Source organism: Lemur catta, chromosome 5, assembly GCF_020740605.2.
Source record: "Lemur catta isolate mLemCat1 chromosome 5, mLemCat1.pri, whole genome shotgun sequence".
Classification (NCBI taxonomy): Eukaryota; Metazoa; Chordata; class Mammalia; order Primates; family Lemuridae; genus Lemur; species Lemur catta.
In genome coordinates, this window is record NC_059132.1 from 33,121,274 (window position 1) to 33,141,394 (window position 20,121).

Genomic DNA, 20,121 nt, shown 5'->3' on the forward strand with positions numbered 1-20,121 from the left:
AGGTATATTTGATGGGGGGGTGGGAATCTGGTAAAAAAATAGACAAACTTAGCTGGAGCAATGGTTTATAAGCAAAATAGTAGAAGATGAAGCAGAAAAGGTAGCTTGGGGCCAGAAAAAAGACATCATTAAGCTCAACGAATGATATAATAAACGTGAGTAATTGGAGGAAGATTATTCTATAGTGGTGTTGTGCAAGATGGAAGCAAGAAGATTCTAACTGTCCAGGACTGAGAAAATAGAGACCTGAACTACAGGATAGCTGTGGGAAAGGAAACTACAACACAGATGTTTTACAAATAAAATGTATCAGGAGGGAAAACTGAAATAACTTCAGCATTAATAGGAATTGAGGAATCCAAATTTACTCAGAGCTGTAATGGAGCTAGAAAAATCTGGAGGAGCTGATTTTGGAACTGCAGGGGTGGAAAAGGGTACAAATAAAGATATGTTCTAAAACATCTTTTGGAGGAGTAAGGAAATCTAAAGTTTGAATTTTGCAGTGCTCTATCGTAACATGAACTTCAGATTTTTTTTAAACTGGATAATAAAATGATACTCAAAGTTTTTCTGACCTTTGTCCTTTGACCTTGGAAGAAATCACTGTAATGTTTAAGCAAGGAAACCAGCACCACATTCTCATCATACTTGATTAAGAAGTAAGGAAGGGCTGTGACTCCTTCTGTTTGGCAAAGATCATCATATGCACACTCAAGGGCTTCAATCTGAAAACAGGAAACATTCAGTTATTCTCTAGGCAATTATGTATCTTGGGCTAAAAACTAACATAAAATAAAAGGTACCTGAAAGCCATAAGACTGGAAATGACTGATCACTCCCATTACTCTATTATAGCAAATGAACATAAAAGTGCCCCCTAATAATACCATTTAACTTTTATATAACACTCTCCAGGTGCATGGTGGAACACATCAGACGGGCACAAAGGGAAATGCACGGTGATTCCCTAAGCTGCCAAGCACAGAGGTTTAGAGAGGGCATCAAATATTCTTTCTCTCCTATGATAACCTCACATAAATCTACCACTGATGAACTTTATCCTGAACCTTTCCATAATCTTTAAGAGCTTTGAGATATAATTCACGTATCATATAATTCACCCATTTAAAGTATATAATTCAATGTATTTTCACAGTGTTGTGCAACCATCACTGGGATAATTTTAGAACATTTTTGTCCTTGATAGAAGAAACCCCCTACCTGCCATCAGTCAATCCTCACCCAAAATCCTTTTTCCTACTTAGATTTTTTTCCTTGGGAACTCAGTTCCACAAAACCACAATCTTGGATTTGTACTAAAGTTTTGTTTTTTTTTTTAAATCAATAATGGCTGCTCCCTGGCTGAAGCTCCCTGACTGAAGTATTGAGGATTTTAGTGATGGATGTGCTTCAGGAATTCAAATCATCCTGACACTCAGTCTTTACCTTAACAACAATCAGAATTCTCTAGTTTGAAATCTCTGTTCTACCAGCCTGATTATTTTAATTGCTCTTTGGGGAACCATCTCCAATGACCTTATTTATTATCCTTTTTAAACAGCAAGACTAACTCTGCATGTACCATTCCTGATAGAGAAGTTCTGCAACTTGGTATGAGGGTATGAGAATATCTTCTGTTTTGTTTCAAAGACTCTCTTCCCAAAGTATATTGGTTTATGCTTCCCCATACTGTAACTGAAGACCGTGTTTTGGTAAATTCTTTCAGTCTTTCAAAATGTTCCTACTGATTCGTCCTTACTAGCTTAGCATTTCATCAAATACCACTGAAAACTTGGAAAATTATTGTTTGCTACTTCTTCAAAAAGACTTTACAAATATTTTGTAAGTCAGTCTGCTCCTAGTACCAACTTTGGAGGATTCCATAGTTACCACCTATTCATCCAGAGAAGTACCTATTTGTCTTTGGAATGAACTAGATAACTACTCTTGCACATTCAACCTAATTTTACCTGCACTTTGTTTTATTTTTTGATACCTGTTTTGGTGAAAACCTTTGATCCAAACCCACTGGCCCCTGTATGAGAAGTATACTCTCTGGAAGACAGAGGGCAGGGTAGCAAAACCAATAGTAGAAGTGATACTTCTTTAGATCCTAGAATAAATAATATAAAACAGGATATTAGAATAACACCAGTAATTAAGCTGCAATGTATCTATTAATATAACCTCTCAAAGCCAATTAAGAGAAAAATTGTTGAACAAAAAATATGTGCAGCTTGTCAAATATTCTCATCTCCAGCAGAACTCATAATAGGAAACAGGACTTTTGTCTTGATCCCCAAATACTTTCACAAACCGCACACTAATAATAGAAAATAAACATAATATCCTTTATTGACTACTTGCTAACAGAAAAGGTACAATAAGTAACTGACATTATCATTACCATTGTTTAATACCCAAAACTACTCAGGGAGGTATAATAATTATTATTATCCCATTTTATTGACAGAAAACTGAAACTTAGGAAAAGGGTTAAAGAACATGAACAATAACAATAACAAAAGATGGTAAGAAGCAGAGAGGGGATCAGAACTCTGCTTCCAAAACTTAAGCTTTTTTCCACTCCACCATACATACTCAATGTATCAATACCATCTGTGGATGCATAGCCTCCAACACTGTTACCATTCTCTTCACAATCAAATAAGGTAAGCATGTTATTAACAAAGATGTGATATTCACATACCTATGCATGCCTAACATAATGTTTCAGGAAACGCCTTATTTGTGAAATTCAAGTCAACAATTATTAAGCTCTTGCAACGTACAAGGCAAAACATCAGACATTCAGATAATAAGATGAATAAACCCCAGTCTCAGCCACTGGGCAGCTCACTCTCTGCATGGAGCAGAGATAAAGTCAATGTATGACTAACCATTAGAGTTATACAGAGGTGCTAAGTGACAAGGGGTCCTGAGGAACTTAGATAATAGAAGGGGATACGTTACACCTTCATGGGTGTATCTGATTACTCCCCCACCAGGGGAAATGACCCAGAGGTAAGGATTCATGACGCTGTCCTTGACACTGTCTCTACTCAGGCTGATGGCTCTTGCCTCCGAATTCCTGCAGTGTTTGGGTCCTTAACCACTCATGGAAGGATCCATGAGTGATTAAATCTTTGGCAACTTCCCCACTGGTCTGTGACCACTTACCACTAATGTAGTTCATGTGGCTAATTAATATTTTTTCTTGAATCTTGCTAAGAATGAAAATTGGATGGTTGTTAGGTGACTTTTTTATTGAGATATAAGTCACATGCCATAAAATTTACCATGTTAAAGTGTATAATTTAGCGGGGTATTTTTTTAGTATACTGACAAGGTTGTACCACCATCACTGCTAATTTCAGAATATTTTCATCACCCCAAGAAGAAATCCCTTACCTATTATCAGAAACTCCCCATTATCCCTCCCCCATCCCTTGGCAACCACTAATCTATTTTCTAACTGTATGGATTTGCCTATTCTGGACTTTTCATATAAATGGAATCATACTTGATGACTTTTTAAACATTAATTTACATATAAACATGTGTCCAGATGACAAAGTCTAGTAATTACAGTTTCTGCAGTCTCTAATTCTGCTAATAATTGATCAACTAAGAACAGATTCCCTTTTCATGATGGCAAAACAACCTGCAAAACTGAAATTAATGAAGTGTCCAGTCCTTTGAGTCCTGAAAACAGCGGAAAGGAAAGCAAAACACCTCCAGAGAACATTCCTTCTTCTTTGTACTTAAATGATTTGTCATACTTGATCGTTAGTAAAAGGTTAAACAATTCAAAGGGAAGGATGTCACAAATTCTAAGAAGCTATATCAGGTCATCTGCAAAAGTCAAAGGCTTGAATTTCATAGGATTCTTTTCAGGATACAATGGACCTCGATTAAATTAAACATAAAGCCCTTGTGTCTGAAGATTTGAAAAGATAGAAACTTTTAATTTTTATTTTTATTTATTTTTTTTTTATTTTTTTTTTTTTGAGACAGAGTCTCACTTTGTTGCCCGGGCTAGAGTGAGTGCCGTGGCGTCAGCCTAGCTCACAGCAACCTCAAACTCCTGGGCTTAAGCGATCCTACTGCCTCAGCCTCCCGAGTAGCTGGGACTACAGGCATGAGCCACCATGCCCGGCTAATTTTTTCTATATATATTTTTAGTTGGCCAGATAATTTATTTCTATTTTTAGTAGAGACGGGGTCTCGCTCAGGCTGGTCTCGAACTCCTGACCTGGAGCGATCCACCCGCCTCGGCCTCCCAGAGGGCTAGGATTACAGGCGTGAGCCACCACGCCCGGCCGAAACTTTTAATTTTTAAAAGCGAAGTGAAAGAACGCTCAGTGAAAAAGGCAACAAGGCCAACATACATGCTGACTCTAGGCAATATCTTAAAACTTTAAATAAGAGCTAATGTTATTTTTCTCATGAAATGCAAATTGTCAACATGTTCTACTAATGAGAATTCTTGGTGCAGAAAATGTATTGATACTCAAGTAACTTGGAATCTTTAACCAGCAAGCCTTAAAATTTATCCTACTAGAGGACCTAAAAACTCACTCAAATGTAAAGACAGATTATTACTGCCAAATTGCACTAGTAATCTAACAAAAAATTTAAACATTTCTCTCTCTCCCTCACTATTACATAGAAAGCATTATAGCTTGTTAGAAAATGTGCTCCTTTTAGATGGCAACCCATTGGTATGACCTAGTTTGATTCCTGTCATCCCTACCTTTGCCTTGGGCAATAAATCACGGAGGCAGCATTCAGAAGAAATGGGGTGGGGAGGGAATAGAAAGGCAAGACCCACTATCTGGCACAAAAAAAAAAGTGGGGAAGAGAATTGATATCCAAAGCTGACGATGCTATGATAAAACAACACACTTAATACACAGCAACATCAGTGTGTCTATATGCCCACTCCAAAGAATTTATTCTAAAGAAATAAAGTGAACAGGAAAAAAATCAATATAGCCAACATTGTATATTGTTCAATATACTGCAGCATTTTTTATACTAGTGAATACTAGAAACAACCTAAATGTACAACAGGAATCTATGGAACAAAGTCAACATAACAATAAAGTATATAAATTAGTTTTATTAAATATACACACACATATACGTATATGAGCACATATATACATCTGTGTGTGTGTGTGTGTGCGTGTGTGTGTGTTGCTGCCATCTCCACACGCAACCTTTACCTTTTCCCTATTTTATCCCTCACCAAGGCCAAGGCCAGGTTCTTCCCTCCAGCTCCTTAACCCTTCTTCCCTAGGCAGCAAATGTCACCCTAATGTGATTTCTTTTCCTCTTTAAGGCTGCCCTTAATGTTCATTTTAATTAGATCTCACCTACAGAAAACATTTTTCTTCCTTAAAACAAACAAACAAACAAAAAGCAATTGTGTGGTCAAGCCATTTAATGCGATCTCTAATCCAGAAGGCCCTTTCCCTTATCCGGATAGACCCACCCACTGAGCTCTGCAGGACTGTGTTTAACAAAGATGGCAGCAACAATGAAACCACTTCTCCCCAAATCAGACTTTATCATGTCCTGAATAACAAGAGGTGGGTCACTGTGTTATATAAACTATTTAACTACTGCCAGTATGACCAATGGGGATGAATTAATTTTGCATTGGTAATAGGTGCCAGCACTATCTGGCCACTAATCAAATAAGCATTTCCTTAACCGCTATAACTTGAACAACACAAGCTTCAGAGAGAAGAGAGCAGGCTGTTCTACTGGTACACGTGGCTGAGCCAGGGAATTTCACTAGTCTCAGTGCAACAGAGAGCGCATTTACTTACTGCAAATGTCAAGAGGAGAAACTTGTTGAGGAGTACAGGGTTTTCAAGAGCAGCACCCGATTTTATGGATTCCCATATCTGCCAGAAGAAGAAAAGTGTCAGGGCAGGTTACCAGGCAGCATGGAGCTTCTCACTCTCAAGCAAAGCATGGAGCTGAAAAGCACCAAGCTCTTCTCTCCTATGGGCCCAGCTCCACTTATCCCAGGCAATGAAGTAGGTCATTACCTCACCCTGCCTACCCCACACCGCCTCTCCGCTGGCCACACTCCCTCCAGTGTCTGAGCAAAGTGAGAGAGCCCAGGCGCCTCCTCTCAGCAGTTCTCAGAACAGAGAGGCAACCAGGCCATCTTCATGCCTTCATGATTTCCTTCAGGTAATATTTACTTACCATCTACTGCATACCAGGCACATCAGGGTTACAGAAATAAAAGACAACAGTCAGTCCCTACCCTCACAACACTCACAGTCCAGAAAGAGAGACAGGCATAAACATACAACATCAACATTACATACGATTTGCTAGCACAGAAGTATGTATCATTCCTGGGAGCAACGCTCCTCAGACTCAACTGGGGGACGTGGGAGGGCAGAGCCTGGGAGGGGCTCTTGTAGAAAGCGATTTGAAATATATATAGGGGACTTCCTAAAGCTTTGTTTGAGATTATCTCGCCCTGAGAGATGAAAAAAGAAGAGCGAACTTCAACTCAGCAAGTATTGACACTAGGAGCAAAAGCTGGTGCTGGTCAGCAGCTGCAGATCACAAGATAGTCTGGTAGCTAAGATTAGTTGCTAAACTTTGTGTTACTAAGTGAGGCAAAACAGTTGCACCAACAAGAACCATTCCCCAAGTATGGATGTAAGAAGGAAATAAACAAAGAGAAATAGTTCCTGCTACTGACATAATGACCTTGGTGGCGCTGGACCACTGAAGAGAAGCCTCCACTTTCTGATACACCGAGGGACTGTGGGGTGAGAACTGCTGGGAGAAGTCTGAGCCCAGACAAGGGAAGGGATTCCTCTGGGGAAGCAACCTTTTTTCCATAATGGATTAAGACTTGACCCAACCCTTTGAAGATTCCCTTTTAAGTAAGCAGCCAAAGCAGAAGGCCCAGAAGCAATCAAACCACAGGTCAAGAAAAATGACCATCCCCACCCACGTCACAGCAGCATCCATCACGTGGGATACGAGGGAAGCCTGTCTCAGGACCTGACCACTGCACCAGCATAAACAAGACTTTTGTTTTTTAAGACCAGTGTAAAGACTCCTCGATTAAGTGAGTTAGAGAAGATTGAGATAAACAGTCCCCTCCCACCTAATTTTAATTCCTCTCACTAACTGATATGTGAAGAAGCAAAGGAAAGACATTCTAGGTAGAGAGAACATCATGTCCCAAGGAGAGAGCAGATAGTAGGTGAAGGGAGATACACATGATTTGCTGTGCCAGTCAGAGAAGGCAAGGACAAGAGCGACAGGTCAGAGGGGCAAAGAGGTCAGCAGGGCCAGGCCATGGAGGGCCTTGAAAGCCAGATGAAGTAGATCAGATGTAGCCCTGAAGACACTGGAGAGACCACATGATAATCTCCCACAGCGTCGTGCTGCACAGGACTGCCAAGCCTCTCCAAGGCACAAGGAACAGAGCACCCGGAGGCATTCAGCCACGGGAATGTAACTCTCAGAGAGAGGTCTGGCTGCTTCAAAATGCTAACTGGAGATCAGAAGCAAACCTGATTTCTTAACCTCTGCCCTGCCATGAATTTCTGGTCTATCCCAGGTTAAGAGCCTGGATGTCTTCTCCCTGACCTTCCCACCAACACAGAAGGAGAGAGCTGGGAGTGCTCTCTCTGGAGAAATAAACGAAAGTCCAAAAACATCTTGGAGTACCTGTTAGATACTGGTTTCTGTGACAGACCTGTGTGCCTGATCAGAAACACTGCACCTGCCGGGACCACAGACAGCATGACACATACACAATGTTTTCCCAGCTAACCTCATTTGCTGCTTGTTCCAAAAGGAGCTTCTTATCTGCAGTCTTGAAAGACTCGAGTGTGTTGGTGTTATATAGCGTTCCGACAGCTGGGCAGCAATGGGCAGGGGTGGGAGCACTCCTAGATACGAGAGAAACACAGTTAGCCAGGCACAGCTGGGCTCAGAGAGGGCCTGGGAGAGACAAACCACTGTAGTAGTAGGAGACAAAGGGTATTGCTCTGTAGGGCAAATAGAAGATTGATATTTCTTTGGAAAAAGACAAATATCATTGCTCAAGGACTAAAAAACAGGCACCATTCCCCCCAGAAAGCCTATATCTTCCCTTTATCCTAACCTCTTGGTACACTATTCTACTGCCCCCAAAATAGCAGTTCATTTCCTATTTTGTATTCTTTCCCATCTTCAATTGAAGAGAGAAACATTATTTATTGAGCCAGAAACTCAATAAACAAAGATTTGAATGCTCAAAACAGCTCTTTCCCTCATTTAAAGGTTTAAGGAACTTGCCTAAGGTCACATAATGATAGGAAGAGCTTGAATCTGAAACCAGAATTAGTTTTGTCTAAGGTACCATTCACCCTCTCCTCAGAACCCTGTGAGCTTCAGGGCTCTCTCTAATCTCGCCTCTTCCAGGAAGCCATCTCCCATTTTCTCTTATAAGAGCTGGCACATAAAACTGACCATAATATTTTAGAGCATTTTCAAGAATAGTCATATCTGCCCAACTGGAGGACAGTAAGCCCCTTGAGGGCAGGGAGCATGTCTTCTCCTCACTGTCCCACAGCCTAACCCACCCCAGGCAGGGATCGCACAGAACTCTGCTAAGCAAACCCCTGGTGGTTGTCTGAGTCACACAGACAAAAGGTATGACACCTGGGCTACCTGTCAATCTATCATGCCACATGGTTTACACACTTTACATCGCCCCCAAAGACCTACAGGTCCTCAGAGTAATCCAAGCCAGGAGAAGAGAAGAGGAGTTGATTCTGAATACAAATTTAGATGTAGACAAATCTGGTCTTTTCTCTGAAATGATTAATTTGTATTTCAGAGGTTACAGATGCTAAATGAAAATATTCATTTCATTAGTAGCCTAATATTGTTAGCACTTACAACTAAAGCAGAGAGAATGCATTTTTACTGATTGTACTGATGGTAGCTGTACAATTTAGAAGACCCAATATTTTTTCATTCCAAGTCTGTGCAAAATTGGGTTCAGGGGGCCTGAAGCAGAAGAGATCTAAACCCAGAACAGGTGTGAAGGGGTAAAATGAGTGATGATGGCTCTGTCAAATGCCATCTGAAAGGCTCCAATGCCAAGTCCTGGGGGACAGCTAACTTTCAATGGCCAAAGCCTTCTCTCAAGAGCTATGAGTCAGCAAATCACAAGGTGTTTGTCAACACACTCTTCCAATTAAAGAATATTTTTCATCCAAGTGAGATGAGGACATCAAAGATGGTCTTGAGGAGAAAATCACAAAGGGGCAATATTAAGCCTAGAGGAAGGAGAAGGAAGCAGAGCAGTTGGTAAACTAGGCCTTCTACACTCAGACTTGACTTTATGAAATTACTGCTGAAACAGGATGCCGAAACAGAAGGAAGGATGCTGTGATCTAATTTGGACACAAGCACAGAGGAGGAAGGTGCCCTTCCTCCTTAATGTCTAAATGTCCCAGGTATGTGAGAGCCATGCCAAAGCCTCATTGAGGAGGGAGAAAACTACATCCCAAGAACTCAAGCAACTGCCAAGATGGCTAGGCTCCTAGGAGTACCAGCACTTATGCAAGTTACTTAGTGAGGACAACCTGAAGTTTTCAAGGAGAAACATTTTTCATGACTAAACTTCCACCAGGGAGGTGGACAGGGAAATGAATAAAAAAAGTGATAATGAGAAGAAAAGAGCCCAAGACTTGGAGACAAGAGAACTGAGTTCAAATCCTGGTCCTGACACTTATTAGTTGTTTCCTATGAATCTGTTTACATGAAATGTCCAGAATAGGCAAATCCTCAGACAGAAAGTAGATTACTGGCTGCCTAGGGCTGGAGGGTAGGGAGGAGAGGGGATGGAGAATGATTGCTAAGGGTTTCTTTGAGGGTGATGAAAATGTTCTGGAATTAGATAGTACTAATGGTTGCACAACTATGAATCTACTAAAAATCACTGAATTGTACATTTTAAAAGAGTGAATTTTCCAGCATGTGACTTATATCTCAATATAGCTGTTAAAAAGAATCTGACTTAGAAATCTTCCCCACATACTAGCAGTGAACTCTCAATGATGTATACACTAACCTGGTAAAAAAATGGGTCTCACAAAGGCCGGAAGCCTGGGCCTGCCTGGGGACATTCTATCTAAACACTTGGCCTTCACTTCCGCCCAGTCTCACAGTGATTACTCAGGAATGTACTCGGGCTGTTTTGCACCAGTTTATTCACAAGTGGCCAAAGGGTAGGCAGGTGGCCAGAATGGAATAAATCCTCTGGAAGAAGAGCAGAGGTTACTCTTCACACCTGGAGGAATCTTCACTCCACAGGCACAGCTTTGTGTGCCCACGGGACTTCGGGAACCTTGGGAAGTCACAATGGGGGGTGGGGATATGCTGTGTTGTTACCTGTCCCTTTCAGTAACAACTTCTGAGTTTCTGCTTATAACATCCTCTAACAGAGCCCATTGGCATCTTTCTATTAACGACACCACATCCCATTTTGGTGGATGCACTTAGCTTACAATTTAATTCAACAGTTATTTGAACAACTAGTACATAGCAAATCTGTGTTGGCTGCAGGCAATATAGTGGGGAATGAGACAGACACAGCCACTGCCCTGCGTGGCTGATCGAGCACACGACTCCTACTGCCTTAGCTACTTTTTAAGTTCTTTGAGGGCAAGGATTATACCTTTTATTTCTCTAAGTCCAACTTGAGGCTTAGAAAACAAAAGTAGTTCTTAAAAGTAAAGACAAATATTCCTCAAGGGAAACAGGCCCACAGAAATGTTCCTCATTCCAATGTTTGTCATTTGAGACCCAGGGAAAGGAAAACTCTTTTTTACTGGTTTCACGTTGGTACAGAGATTGTCGACCAAAATCTATCTTCCTCTTCTTCAACAGAAATAGAAAACACCCATGATACTTGTAGCTGGGCACCACATTTCCCAGTCTTTCTTGTAAGACATGTAAGGCCATGGGCTCTCCCCAGGGGAATCCCAGCCAGGGCCTTTAGGAGATGGGGTGTGTGTCTCCCACCTGTTTTCACCCTGGCTCTCTTTCCCCATTAATCTCTCGCTACCTGAAAGTGACAACTCAGTCTTAGCCAGCACACAAAGGCAAAGCCCTCAGGGATGAGAGAACTGCAAGATGGAAGAAGACTGGACCACCAGCCCTGGCATATTAAACGAGCAAGAAATAAAATTCCTTTGTGTTTGGGCTCTTACATTTTTGGGTCTGGTTCAGCAGTCACCCTATTCCAAGATACAAATCTTCAGTTCAACTTAGTTAGTGCCTGATAAAATACTACTTGACTGGCAATTTGCCTAACACAATTTAGAGAACAGGATCCTCATGTTGCTAACTGGTGGGAGAGACCCTTAAGATTTCCAGGGATTCACAGTAAAAGATTATCTGGTGCTACACAAGGCTGAGATACTCTTGGCATCATAAGTGAGTACTAGGACTGTTAGCTTTTCAACTCTACCTTATTCCTCTCTGTATGCCCAGTGACAGGCACATTCTATTGTCAAGACACAGAGGAAACAATCAATAAGTATTCCTAAAATAATTCTCCACATTCATGACAGCACTGGGCACACTAGATGCAAATATTTGTCTTCTGGCTGGGCGCAGTGGCTCACGCTTGTAATCCTAGCACTCTGGGAAGCCAAGGATGGAGGACTGCTTGAGCTCAGGAGTTCGAGACCAGCCTGAGCAAGAGCAAGACCCTGTCTTTACTAAAAATAGAAAGAAATTAGCCAAAAAACTAAAAATAGAAAAAATTAGCCAGGCATGGTGGTGCATGCCTGTAGTCCCAGCTACCTGGGAGGCTGAGGCAGGAGGATGGCTTGAGCCCAGGAGTTTGAGGTTGCTGTGCACTAGGCTGACACCACGGCACTCTAGCCTGGGCAACAGAGTGAGACTCTGTCTCAAAACAAAAAACAAACAAAAAAAAAACCCCCCCGAAAACAAATATTTGTCTTCCGCCTCTCTGTCATACCACAGTGGAGCTCTGGAGGACAAGTTTCATAAGTCTTTGTATTCCTAACACCTACATACCCTGCACCTTTGTAGACATTCACTCTTTGATGAATAAATTCATGACAATTTTCCCTACAAACCCACGCATTTATATGGCAGTAAAAACAAAGGTAGAGCAATAATAATGAAAATAATTTGGTATAAGGAACTCATTCCTTCTGAAGGGCCTCAAGAGCTTTCATTCAACTTCCCAGCCATCCTTATGAAGAGGGACTTAGAACATCACAGACATTTAAAACTGGAAAGAACATTAGGAACCAAGAGCCCCTTTTAGAGATGAGGAAACAAAAGCTGAGAAAAACAAAAGGTCTTAACAAGGTAGCACAGTTAATGAGCCATAGATCCCAGGTCTTTAAACTTGAAATCCAGGGCTATTTTCACAACACCAGGGACCACGTCTCATTCCTGCCCACCTCCTCACGGTATACCACAGTGCTTTGGCACACTGTGGGTGTTCAATGGTTAAAGGAATAAATATCACCAGTGAAATCAAGCAGTTTGTATTAAAGTCATAGCTGTAGGATCGCAGATTTTCTCATCTCCTTCAGCCAAAATTTCTGGATTACTGAAGTTTAAAATACTTGGATTTTGTAATAAGATCAAATCTAACTTCTGTGAACTGCTTTTTTTCTTAATTGTTCTAAAGAATAAAATTATTAAAATCTTAAAAATCAAACAAAACTTCAGTCTATTATCAGGATAAGAATAGGAGGCTAGCTGAGATGAATATTAGATTTTATATAATCCAGATTATATAAAACCAGACTGCTGATATTCCTCCTTTACCATCTTCAGACAATTTAATGCTTTTACATTTCCAGTATTTTCCTCATTATATTGCAATCACTCCAAAATAAGTTAGTTTTGGCAAAACAAGGGAGAGATTACTAGGATTTAATTTGTTTCAACAAGTAATCACAAAGAATTTATGATGGAGCAAGAAAGCTCTAAAGGAAACAAGAAACACCAATACATTCATTTTTAAAGATACAAGACTAACACCATTTTGGATTTATGTTATGCTTTTAAATTTGTAATTTGAATGAGATAAAGGAACAAAATGTATTGATTTTTTGAGATTAAAAAAAAAAAACAATTCTAGGGACACATTATTTTAAATACCCTAACCTTTGACTACTGTCATTTTCAAAAGCCAGGCAGACCTTACAAAGACCTCTTCGCCTTCCAAAAATCCCTCATCTTGACACTGGGGAGGTACAAGAAAGCAGAAAAAGCGGACCTCATTGTAGCCTTTAATTCTTTACCCTTTCATAATCTTAAAGGCCCTTACCATGGTTTTGGCTCCACCCTTCTGTGTAGAATTCAGTTTGAGAAACTGAATTCTTAAGGACCATAAGCGACTTAATCAACAAACTCAAAGACCCTCGCATTGAATCTGACCTTTGTGCTTCTGACACTGTTGACTTTCTCTTTCCTTCTGAAATCATTTCCTTTTTTGGTTTCTACAACACTCTTCTGGTTCTTCTCTGACAACCCGTGTCCTTTGCTAGTTCTGCATCCTCTTTGCCCTCCCTTATTAGAGCCATTCACTGTTTGGGCCTTTTGTTTTTCTTACACTATACAGATGCTCTTCCACTTACAATGCGATTATTTCCTGACATACCCATCATAAGATGAAATACCATAAGTCAAAAATGTATTTAATATGCCTAACCAACCGGACATCATAGCTTAGCCTAGCCTACACGTGTTCAGAACACTTACATTAGCCTACAACTGAGCAAAAGCATCTAACACAAAGCCTATTTTATAATAAAGTGTTGAATATCTTATGTAATTTATTGAACACTGTAATGGAAGTAAAAAACAGAGTAGTTGTACGGGTACTTGAAGGACAGTTTCTACTGAATGGATACCTCTCTTACACCATCGTAAAGTTGAAAAATCGTAAGTTGAACGACTGTAAGTCAGGGACCGTCTGTATTCTCTTTCTTTTGTACAGCCTCATGATCTCCTCTCCATGGATGTCTCCCAAATCTAGTCTGACCCTCCCTCCTGACTCCAGTTCCTCCTGGACATTTCTAGTGGCCACTGTCATCTCAAACTCAGCATGTTCTAAACCAAATGTACCTCCTCCTAAAACTGTACCCCCTCCTAGTTTCTCTATTTCCATAAAAGATAGTAAAATCCCCCAGCTGGATTTCAGAAATATATTTCTGATTACATTTTTATTTTTTTCTCACCCTTGCTTTCTAAATTTAGCTAGGTGTGACCTTGGGCAAGCCATTTTTACCTTTTGTCCCGTGGTTTCCTCATCTGAAAAAGAGAAAAATCACACCTGGCAGATCTGAAAGAATTATGTTTATGAAGATGCTTAGCTAATTAAGTGCTCAATAAATGTCTCTTCTCTTCAGCAGCTTCTGATAGCTCCCCAGCAAATAAAAAATATTGAGGACATATTTAGCATATTCCTTGGTATAGCCCCCTAATGCCTTACACAGTGGCTTGTATACAGAAGTAGCCTAATAAACATTTATTGATCAATGCCCATGGACAAGCAAATAAAGGAGTAAATCAAGAGGTACCAATAATGGATCATCAAATGTTAACTATAACCAAAATCAGGAGGGATGTTATCTATGTCTCAATCAATCTAGATGGCACTTGGCACCTAATAGGCTGATAAGTATCTGCTGAAAAAATGAACCAGATAGACCTAAGCACCTAGCACTTGTCTCTGTGGGAGGTGTAAGAGAATTATGAGGTGCTGACTCTGCTTACCTGGAGTTTCCCTAGTTCCTCCTGCAATCTGCCTAAGACGGAGGTGAGAATGCTCATTCCTCACCAAAAGCAAACAGTATTCTTTACTTTAGATTTTGAACAAATAAATACTTACATGTCAAAAGCACTGAACTCCAATGTTAAGCGAGCTGGCAGCCCAGCAGAATCACCTGGACAGAAGCATCACCACATTGTCAATTACAAGTCAGAAATAACACCTTTCATATCCAAAATGTTTGTGAATAGTTTTGTTCTCTTTTTTGAGCCCAAAGTACCTCATCCAATTCCTAATTACCTATGTATCTACATGTAGATAATATATTTACAGATAATGGCAGAATATGACAGAGCTCTTGTGAATATGAGTGATTCAATGGAAAAAAATTTCCAATCTCCTCCCCCAGCAATTCTAAATAATCAATATTATTTGGATTAATAACTTGAGTTTCACTACTCCCTTTCTTCTCCCCACAACAGGGGAAAAGGAATGAAAAGGAACTTGAGTCAAAAGTCAGGAAGTAAAATAGAATCTACTGAAGCGCATGGGTTATAAAAGACAAGGGTGTCCCTTTCTAAAGGAAAACTGACACTATACTGGAGGACAGAGAGGATAACAGAAGACAATGGAAGATGGAGTTTATCATCACCTACCATTGTAGTAATAACCCTTAATGTCCTTGGGAGCTTCATCCAGCCGATATTCATTCAACTTCTTCTGGGTCAACTCATGCCAGAACCCAACATCCAAGGCACTGCTAAAGGGGGCAAACTGCAATTTGGAGAGTCCAGGATCTCTTGGAGCTGCCGCCATTATTTGTTGCTTACTAAAAAAACAAAACACAACACAGCAAAATAGCATACCCACACAAACCTTGGGGGAAAAGTACATTTGTAATAAAGCTTAATTCAAACAAAAAACCAAACAAAAGTAATAAGAGGTATATGGGCTACCTGAAGACATAACATTTTTTTTTAATTGTGGTAAAAAACAGATAACATATAATTTACCATCCTGACCATTTTGAAGTGTTCAATTCAGTAGTATTAAGTATATTCACAATGTTGTAAAAAGATCTCCAGAACTTTGTCATCTTGCAAAACTGTAACTCTATACCCTTTAAACAGCCCCCGGCAACCACCATTCCCCTTTCTGTCTCTGAGTTTGAGTACTTTAGATCAGGGGTCCCCAACCTGTGGTGAGTTGTATAATTATTTCATTATATATTACAATGTAATAACAATGGAAATAAAGTACACAATAAATATAATACGCTTGAATCATCCTGAAACCATCCCCATCCCTCCCTGGTCCATGTAAAAATTGTCTTCCATGAAAATGGTCTCTAGTGCCAAAAAAGTTGGTGACCACTGCTTTAGATAACTCACATAAATGGAATCACATAATATTTGGGTTTTTGTGGCTGGCTTATTTCATGGAAGACACAACTTTGAAAACCATCCTGAATAATCTGCCTATATTGTCGTTTAGTCTCCTCATGACACAAGTCATTTTTCTAAATAACCCCTTCTGACCTTAATGTTTGTGCATCTTCCTTCCTCATTAGAGTCAGTCTGACTGATGCACTAGTGTTACTCCTTCTTCAACATAGTCTTGGAAGTTTTCGCATCCTATGTAATCCTAGTGAACTTTACAAGTACAAAATGCTAAGTTCAGCCAGTTAGAAATGCAACTATCCAAACTGTTAGAATTCTGTCTGAATGAGAGCAGTGTTTTAGCACCCCCAGCTGAGCAAAGAATGAAGGATAAGTTTCTCCCCACCTTCCATGGTGCCTGAATTTTTTGAAATCTCCCCTTTTATCTTTTCAGTGCATGGAAAATTTGCATTTTATCCCAGATACATCTTTTCATATTTCATTTCCCCCTCAAATCATCACATATATTTGACCCTGCTGGCACTCATGCATGTGTATGCTGTAACTTGCTACAACCTCTGCACTTTCTTGGGGTATACAGACTCCAGTTTAGGAAGCACAATACTAGAGGAATCTGGCAGGTTCACAAATCACAAACTGATGAGGTCCCTCAGCTTTCCATTCTGTCCCCATGACCAGACATATTAGCATTTCTGCAGAACATACCAATAGTCACACTAACGAGATAAATTTAAAAAAAGACAGTACATATCTACTCAGACAGGTGTTGCCTGAGTTTTGTACCAAGATTATGAAAAAGCTTTCAGTTTTCCAAACTTGTTGGATTTTAGAATTAGAGATAAGCAGCCTTGGATTGATACTAAGCATATGAAGAAATGCAAAGTTAGTACTCTACATAAACGGTGCTCAAAATCAAGGAGGGGATAAGGTAAGTGTAGAGCAGAACCATGAGAAAGGTCCTGTTAAGGAGATGGGTACAGAGTGACGCTGAAAAGAATGGTAAGGAGGTGCAAGATGGGTGGAGGGCAGAAGGAACAAGAAAAGCAGAGGAATGGCTGTGGGGGAAATCAAGACGCATCAGACCAGCTGTCCCTATGTGCAGGGTTTGTGCTGTGCAAGAGCAGTGCACACAGAGCTGAACAGGCTACACAGGTGAATATGTACAGAGAGGCCTCAAATGTGAGACAGAAGAATTTCAGAGGGGAGAGCTAGTGGCAGCTCTGCACAGGGCACATGATTCTACAGTGGCTAAAGGGCTTTAAAGGAGGCAAGCAGGGAAATCAGTTAAGAGCCTAAGGATTTATGAAGACCTGGATTAGAGCAGAGGAAGTAAGACTGGAAAGGAGAAGGCCCTCATTGGGGATGTTTTAAGAGAAAAGGTGATCAAACTTGGTTATGTTGGTGGATTCAAGGAATGAAAGATAGGAAAAAAGCCCTTGGGGTGTCAAGCTGTGACTAGCTAGGAGAATGGCAGCTTGGCTGAAAGAAAAGACACTTGAGAGGCAGAGCAAGTCTCAGAAGGATCATAATAAAGGAAAGACATTTTCAGCTGTGGACAACAGCAGGGCGAAGATTGGGAGGCTGGGGTAAGGCAACTGGAGCTTGCCCAAGAAGGTGGACTCAGAGATTTAAGAGGCATTGACACTAAGACAATAGCTAGAACAGGTGAGAATGCTCACTTCTTAGAAGCTAGAGAAAGAAAAGCTACAGCTCAAGAAAGTCCTAGAGAATGTCCATAGTTAGGGAGTAAGAAGAAACAGAACCAGCACAGGGCCAGGCACAGTGGATCACACCTGTAATTCTAGCACTCTGGGAGACCAAGGCCGGAGGATCACTTGAGCTCAGGAGATGGAGACCAGCCTGAGCAAGAGCAAGAGCAAGAGCAAGACCCCATCTCTATTAAAAAATAGAAAAATTAGCCAGGTGTCGTGGTGGGTGCCTGTAGTCCTAGCTAGTCGGGAGGCTAAAGCAAGAGAATCGCTTGAGCCTAGGAGTTTGAGGTTGCAGTGAGCTACAATGACCCCACTGCACTCTACTCAAGGTGACAGAGTGAGATTCTGTCTCAAAAAAAAAAAAAAAACACCAATAAAACAAAGAAAGCAGTAGTTGGTACACCAAGACAGTACACATGTCTAACAGCCCAGAGCAATACAAAAGTTTGAGAAGAGTAATGATTAAAGGACAATAGGAGTCGAAGAAAATGACTGGTCAATGCCATTGGATTTTAATGTTTAAAAGGAGCACAGCAGTGGCTTTCTAAAATGCAATTTGATGGTACATTGCTAAAAAGAGAATAGGCTGTAAAGGCAGGATCACCAAAGGGGAGTACTGACTGTGTCTTCCCACAAGTTCTAGGGGGGCAGGTGAGTTTGCTACTGAGTTCCTAATGGGTGGTTGTTTTTCAACAGGCTGAATATGCTCCACACATTTAAAAATATGCTTTGGCAGCAGAAATCCAATTGTCAGTGAATGAAAAATTCACCATCGGGCTTTAACAAACTGAGAAGAACAAACAGAAAACAAGAGGTGGAAATTATAATAATTAAACATTTTTCCATATATTGATAAGCTTCATTGATCACAGAGAACAGCACATGACTGTTGCTAACATTCTCTGCTGCCTCCGTATGGTTTGTGGTGTTATACACCAGACAATGGCTGACCAAGGGTTTTCAAACTTTCACCACCTTGAGGGCTCATTAAAAAATGAGGATGCCTGGGCCCCACCCACTCTTCCTGTCAAGGGAGAAGGGATGCTGAGGGTGGCCAGGAGTCTGTGAGTTTGACTAGTACATTTGGAGCTATCTCGATGCCTACAGGTCACAGGCACTCCCACTATTGGAGGCCCCACTTCTAAACCACGTCAAATGTATTTAAATGCATCCTCATTCCCTATTAAATATGTTTTGGCTTTTAAGTGTTTGAAAGGATTTTTATAATTTTGCACTCTCAGAATTTTCATCTTCTTTTTCCAGGCCCACCTATTTCCACAGGCCCCTGAAAAGCTGTGGACCCTACACACTGTGGCTGCAGCACCTAATGGAGACCTAGTGGTGTTCTGCTGCTGAAACTGTGGACAGGCTAACAAAATGGAAAGGTCTTAAGCAATAGCAGCAACATGTGATGAGGAATCTGCTGGAAATATATAAACAGGATGCTCTCACATTAATGTGTCACTTAGGAGTCTATATGTCAATGTCGCATCACTACAGTCCTTAAGTTGGAAGGGAAGATTCAAGTAGTAAGGGCCAGAGGGGAATTTGGGGGAAGTGAGTCCTAGGTACAGAGTTATTTATGTGTAACTAATCTAGATCCAAACATTACCCGCTTCCTGAAGTGTAAAGCTTACCCGTATAACCCTGGGCAGTGCAGGTGAGAGTTGGGCCTCTGCTTAGCTTAGAATGCCAAAAGATTATTTCTATCACACTTCAACATTACATTCAGACACATTCAAGGAAAGAAACTGACGAAGGCATCAATATAAGTGCGACTCAATTTTACTTCAAACTATTTCTATCATATTCAGGATGTGAAACCCAGGAGCTACACAAATAGGATTGAGTCACTTCCAATTAGAGAGGAAAGGCTTTCTTTGAGGATTCAACACTGCAATGAACAAGAACTCCAGCAGCATAAGAAAGCCCACAGCAGCCAAAAAGTTCAGTCAAGATTAAAATGAAACAGCAGAGTGGGTGGTTAAGCAATACAAACCGCCTGGGGCTGTGCCTACCACCCAAACTTGGTGCAAATTTAAGACTTTTATGAAGATAAAACTGAGTCACACTCAGCAACTAACATGTGGGAGCTCAGAAAATGTCATTGAGTAAGTAAGTACCTATCAAAAGTTTCTGTCGAAATGGACCTAAACCTTCGGTTAGTGCTGTTCTTTGTAAAGTCAGATACCCA

General features: G+C 40.6%; 1 protein-coding gene across 7 annotated transcripts in view; it reads right to left on the reverse strand.

Annotated features, from left to right (window-relative positions):
- Positions 1-20,121, reverse strand: part of ATG7 (autophagy related 7) — a 246,752-nt gene that overhangs the window by 214,193 nt on the left and 12,438 nt on the right. For 6 of the 7 annotated variants that reach the window (XR_006735172.1, XR_006735174.1, XR_006735173.1 and 3 more), the window contains exons 2-7: positions 15,472-15,644; positions 14,936-14,990; positions 7,829-7,946; positions 5,841-5,918; positions 1,997-2,113; positions 576-725 (exon numbers count right to left, since the gene is read on the reverse strand). Coding sequence is in view for 3 of the 7 variants with exons in the window: in XM_045551459.1 (XP_045407415.1) it covers positions 576-725; positions 1,997-2,113; positions 5,841-5,918; positions 7,829-7,946; positions 14,936-14,990; positions 15,472-15,631 (678 nt within the window). In the remaining 4 variants the exon portion in view is untranslated. Of the gene's footprint in view, positions 1-575; positions 726-1,996; positions 2,114-5,840; positions 5,919-7,828; positions 7,947-14,332; positions 14,356-14,935; positions 14,991-15,471; positions 15,645-20,121 lie in introns of those variants that run through there. The other variant, XR_006735175.1, reaches the window with a different exon arrangement.